The 4,756-nt window shown below is 34.3% G+C and overlaps 1 protein-coding gene across 1 annotated transcript in view; it reads right to left on the reverse strand.

The window, feature by feature from the left end:
- The window catches only part of shv (DnaJ heat shock protein family member shriveled), a 5,671-nt gene extending 1,419 nt beyond the window's left edge, over window positions 1–4,252 (reverse strand). Inside the window, exons 1-3 of the mRNA XM_086543607.1 lie at window positions 4,085–4,252; window positions 823–972; window positions 122–224 (exon numbers count right to left, since the gene is read on the reverse strand). Of these exons, the coding sequence (XP_086399733.1) occupies window positions 122–224; window positions 823–972; window positions 4,085–4,227 (396 nt within the window). The 5' untranslated portion in view covers window positions 4,228–4,252. The remainder of the gene's footprint in view (window positions 1–121; window positions 225–822; window positions 973–4,084) is intronic.
- Between the last annotated feature and the right edge of the window lie 504 nt (window positions 4,253–4,756).

A 4,756-nucleotide genomic window follows, 5' to 3' on the forward strand; every position in this document is an offset into this window, starting at 1 on the left:
CTGCATATGTCAAGAGAAAGAAGAACTCTTCTATTTCATACAGAGATCCCTAGCAACTCACATCAATCATAACATATACTCAAGCTAAACATTTGCAGGTTATTAAACATTGTTCACATACCTTGTGCTTATCCAAGTGTTCAATGTCCAACTCAAAACCTAACAAGGCTTCTTGAAGAGACAATGTGACATTGGTATAGAGGTCATCACCTTTTCTTTCAAACCTGTAAAGTAAAACATGTACAATTATAAATGAAGATATGATTTACACACATCTCTATATCAAATTTGTTTATACAGATTAATAAGTATATCAAAATTAATTCAGAGGATCCTTGTATGCATGTAAAAGATATTTTGCAATTTCTAGACAAGATGTCACAGCTTGCAAAACTTACATTTTAAGCACATAAAGCAGGTATTTGAGAAAATCTAAAACTTGTGACTGTACTCTTAAGAGAAAAATAAATAATGCAAGTCACTTGTGTACATTTGGGTGTGTAACATGTATATTCTAAAGAGGAAAAGAATTGGAATATAACTAAAATTAAACAAAATACATCATGGTTTGGAAATTTTGGCTTACCTGGTCACATGTTTTTAATAATGCTTACTAAAATTATAATACAAACACATTTTGACCCAAAAATAAATAAGAAGTATTTGCATTAATTTCTCCTTAAAAATTTCATTAGAATTTACTTCACCTCCTGGAGTAATTCACACCCATTTGAAATTTTTATGAAAAACGAGAATAAGAACAGGAATACATAAGAATGAGAAGAATAAGTAAAAGGCATACTAATTCCATCATTTTCTCACTTTTCATGTGGCTGGGTCTTGATGCGAATGACAAGATCTCCTGGTTCTCCGTCAATATGCGGTTCTCCCTCACCAATGAACCGGTGCTCCTGTCCATCTACCATGCCAGGTTCAATCTCAAACTCAAGAGTTCGCTCTTCGTTCACCAACCTGTAAAGAATAAGAGGATGTTGAAAAACAATTTGGATGAGGATGATAGGGATCACAAGTGGGGGAGGGGGGGGGGGGGGGGGGGGGGGGGGGGGGGGGGGGGGGGGGAGGGGGGGGGGGAGGGGGAGGGGGGAGAGGGAGAGGGAGAGGGAGAGGGAGAGGGGGAGGGAGAGGGAGAGGGAGAGGGAGGGGTGAGAGGAGGGAGAAGGGAGAGGGAGGGAGGGAAGGGAGGGAAGAGGAGAGGGAGAAGGAGATGGTAGAGGAGAGAGAAGAGAGAGAAGAAAGAGAGAGAGAGAGAGAGAGGAAGAGAGAGAGAGAGAGATCAGTTATTTCTGTAAATTTTTGGTCCTCTTGTCATGGCATCCTAGAAACAAGAGGCCGTCAAGCCAAGTCATATCTATCAGCCTAATCAGTAGTGCTCAGTCATGGCTACATCCTATCGTAAAAATATATGCGAGGATGAAGACCCAGAAATCAAAGAAGACTTAGGCATGTTTAGTACATCACATTTAGTGCAGCAGCGGAGCGGAGAGGTGGGTACTCACTCCTCTCAATAAATACTTCATATTTCAAGTCCTGGGATATGTGTGGTACATATGGCAATGCATCAGCACAGGCTGTTTACCAGTGCCATTCATGAACATGAAATCCTATGGTCATTCTTTTAGAATGGTTATTTTAGTTTCAAAATAATATGATATTTTATTGAATTCCAGAAGATACAGCAATTTGTTTAAGAAATTATATATATAGGAAAAGTTTTTTTTCTTTTGTCATATAAAGATTTTCAATGTCAATATCATAATCTTTTATATCTATCTATCTATCTATCTATCTATCTATCTATCTATCTATCTATTTATCTATCTATTTATCAATCTATCTATTTATTTATCTATCTATCTATTTATATATCTATCTATCTAAGTATCTATCATTCTATTTATCTATCTATCTACCTATTTATCTATCTATTTATCTATCTATCTATCTATCTATCTATCTATCTATCTATCTATCTATATATAATAATTAAGATTTCATTTAATCAATTTTTTTATTCATCTTTACCTATTTTATGGATGAATTATGGGACTTCAACAAAAAATAAAAATAATTAATTACTGTACCACTGGTGGTATGCTGGCAGCTATTATAAGTCTAAAATGAACCATACATGGTACATATGGTGGTAAACGTGTTAAGACATACAAGTCATCATCATCCCTTTATTCAAAAAAATTAAGCTAAAACAATAAGAAAGCCTAGAAGAAATGACAAGAGAGAAAAAATAGCGAAAAAGAGAGAGAGAGAGAGAGAGAGAGAGAGAGAGAGAGAGAGAAGAGTGAAGGAATGAGAGAAGAGAAAAAAAGAGAAGAGGAATGATAATCACAGAAAAAAATACAGGGAAAGAAATAAAAAACAATATAATACAGTATGACTAATATATATTTTCAAAAACTTCTAAATTAATCTTCTCAATATGTGCATCTTCTATATCATCATTACTGTTATTACATCATCATCTCGAAACACTACTTTAATACACTCTTAGGATTTGACAGGTGTTGATTGCTAACAATCAAGTGATTGCCAGGCCTTTAGTCAGTTATTTCTGTAAATTTTTGGTCCTCTTGTCATGGCATCCTAGAAACAAGAGGGCGTCAAGCCAAGTCATATCTATCAGCCTAATCAGTAGTGCTCAGTCATGGCTACATCCTATCGTAAAAATATATGCGAGGATGAAGACCCAGAAATCAAAGAAGACTTAGGCATGTTTAGCACATCACATTTAGTGCAGCAGCGGAGCGGAGAGGTGGGTACTCAGTCCTCTCAATAAATACTTCATATTTCAAGTCCTGGGATACGTGTGGTACATATGGCAATGCATCAGCACAGGCTGTTTACCAGTGCCATTCATGAACATGATCATTCTTTTAGAATGGTTATTTTAGTTTCAAAATAATATGATATTTTATTGAATTGCAGAAGATACAGCAATTTGTTTAAGAAATTATATATATAGGAAAAGTTTTTTTTCTTTTGTCATATAAAGATTTTCAATGTCAATATCATAATCTTTTATATCTATCTATCTATCTATCTATCTATCTATCTATCTATCTATCTATTTATCTATCTATTTATCATCTATTTATCTATCTATCTATCTATCTATCTATCTATCTATCTATCTATCTATCTATCTATTTATCTATCTATTTATCATCTATTTATCTATCTATCTATCTATATATATATATAATAATTAAAATTTCATTTAATCAAATTTTTCATTCATCTTTACCTATTTTATGGATGAATTATGGGACTTCAACAAAAAATAAAAATAATTAATTACTGTACCACTGGTGGTATGCTGGCAGCTATTGCAAGTCTAAAATGAACCATACATGGTACATATGGTGGTAAACGTGTTAAGATATACAAGTCATCATCATCCCTTTATTCAAAAAAATTAAGCTAAAACAATAAGAAAGCCTAGAAGAAATGACAAGAGAGAAAAAATAGCGAAAGAGAAAGAGAAAGAGAAAGAGAAAGAGAAAGAGAAAGAGAAAGAGAAAGAGAAAGAAAGAAAGAAAGAAAGGATGAGGATGAGGCCTGTCTCAGAAGAGTTAATTCTGATAAAATTCTATTGTCTAAGAATATCACTAATAAGTATATCCTTCCTATTTCATCATCAACAGGATAACAATAATTGAGGTGACAATAGGTTAGCAATAATTCCCAAGATGATTAATGTCCTTCACTTCAGCTAGAGAATGGACTGGATGCAGGAATGTTTTACACAAAAGAGGTTCAATAAACCAACTGATCCACTTACAAAGTAACAGGAATTTATTGCATAAAATATACTCTGAGACCTTTAGGCTTATGCTCTGTGGGCTAGCAGTTACGAGTCATTGCGTTATATGATGCATAGCATAAAAGTTTCTCAACATTGATCTGACAATGACTAAAAAAATCATATAGATATAATTAAAGACATTATTACTGTCATTTTAGAAGTGTTCATTCAACCTTTCATTATAGTGTCTTATTATCACTTACCACATTACACTGTTATTCCCAGAAAGAGCCTAGAACTTACTTGACATTAGGACACTCGTCACACACTTGCTGCTGAGTCATCTGGAACCTGCCAGGGCCGAGCTGTCGAGTCACCATCTCCTGCCGGCAGTTGCACTTACGTGTACCTGATGCCGATCTTAATACTGGCTTGTTACGCACCATCTGAAAGTTAAGATAATGTGTCACTACATTTTACTGAAAGATTTAGGAAGCTAAATAAGACTGCTGATTAGAAAGATATCAATATTATGATGACCGGTACCCATGAAAAAAATCCTGTTCACTTGACAGGATATTCATTCCTTTAAAAAACAAATATAATACAGTATGACTAATATATATTTTCAAAAACTTCTAAATTAATCTTCTCAATATGTGCATCTTCTATATCATCATTACTGTTATTACATCATCATCTCGAAACACTACTTTAATACACATTTTTATTCTAACTCTTAGGATTTGACAGGTGTTGATTGCTAACAATCAAGTGATTGCCAGGCCTTTAGTCAGTTATTTCTGTAAATTTTTGGTCCTCTTGTCATGGCATCCTAGAAACAAGAGGCCGTCAAGCCAAGTCATATCTATCAGCCTAATCAGTAGTGCTCAGTCATGGCTACATCCTATCGTAAAAATATATGCGAGGATGAAGACCCAGAAATCAAAGAAGACTTAGGCATGTTTAGTACAT

The sequence above is a fragment of the Penaeus japonicus genome, unplaced genomic scaffold (assembly GCF_977035675.1).
Source record: "Penaeus japonicus unplaced genomic scaffold, GWHDUDI00000001_assembly GWHDUDI00000013, whole genome shotgun sequence".
NCBI classification, from domain to species: Eukaryota; Metazoa; Arthropoda; class Malacostraca; order Decapoda; family Penaeidae; genus Penaeus; species Penaeus japonicus.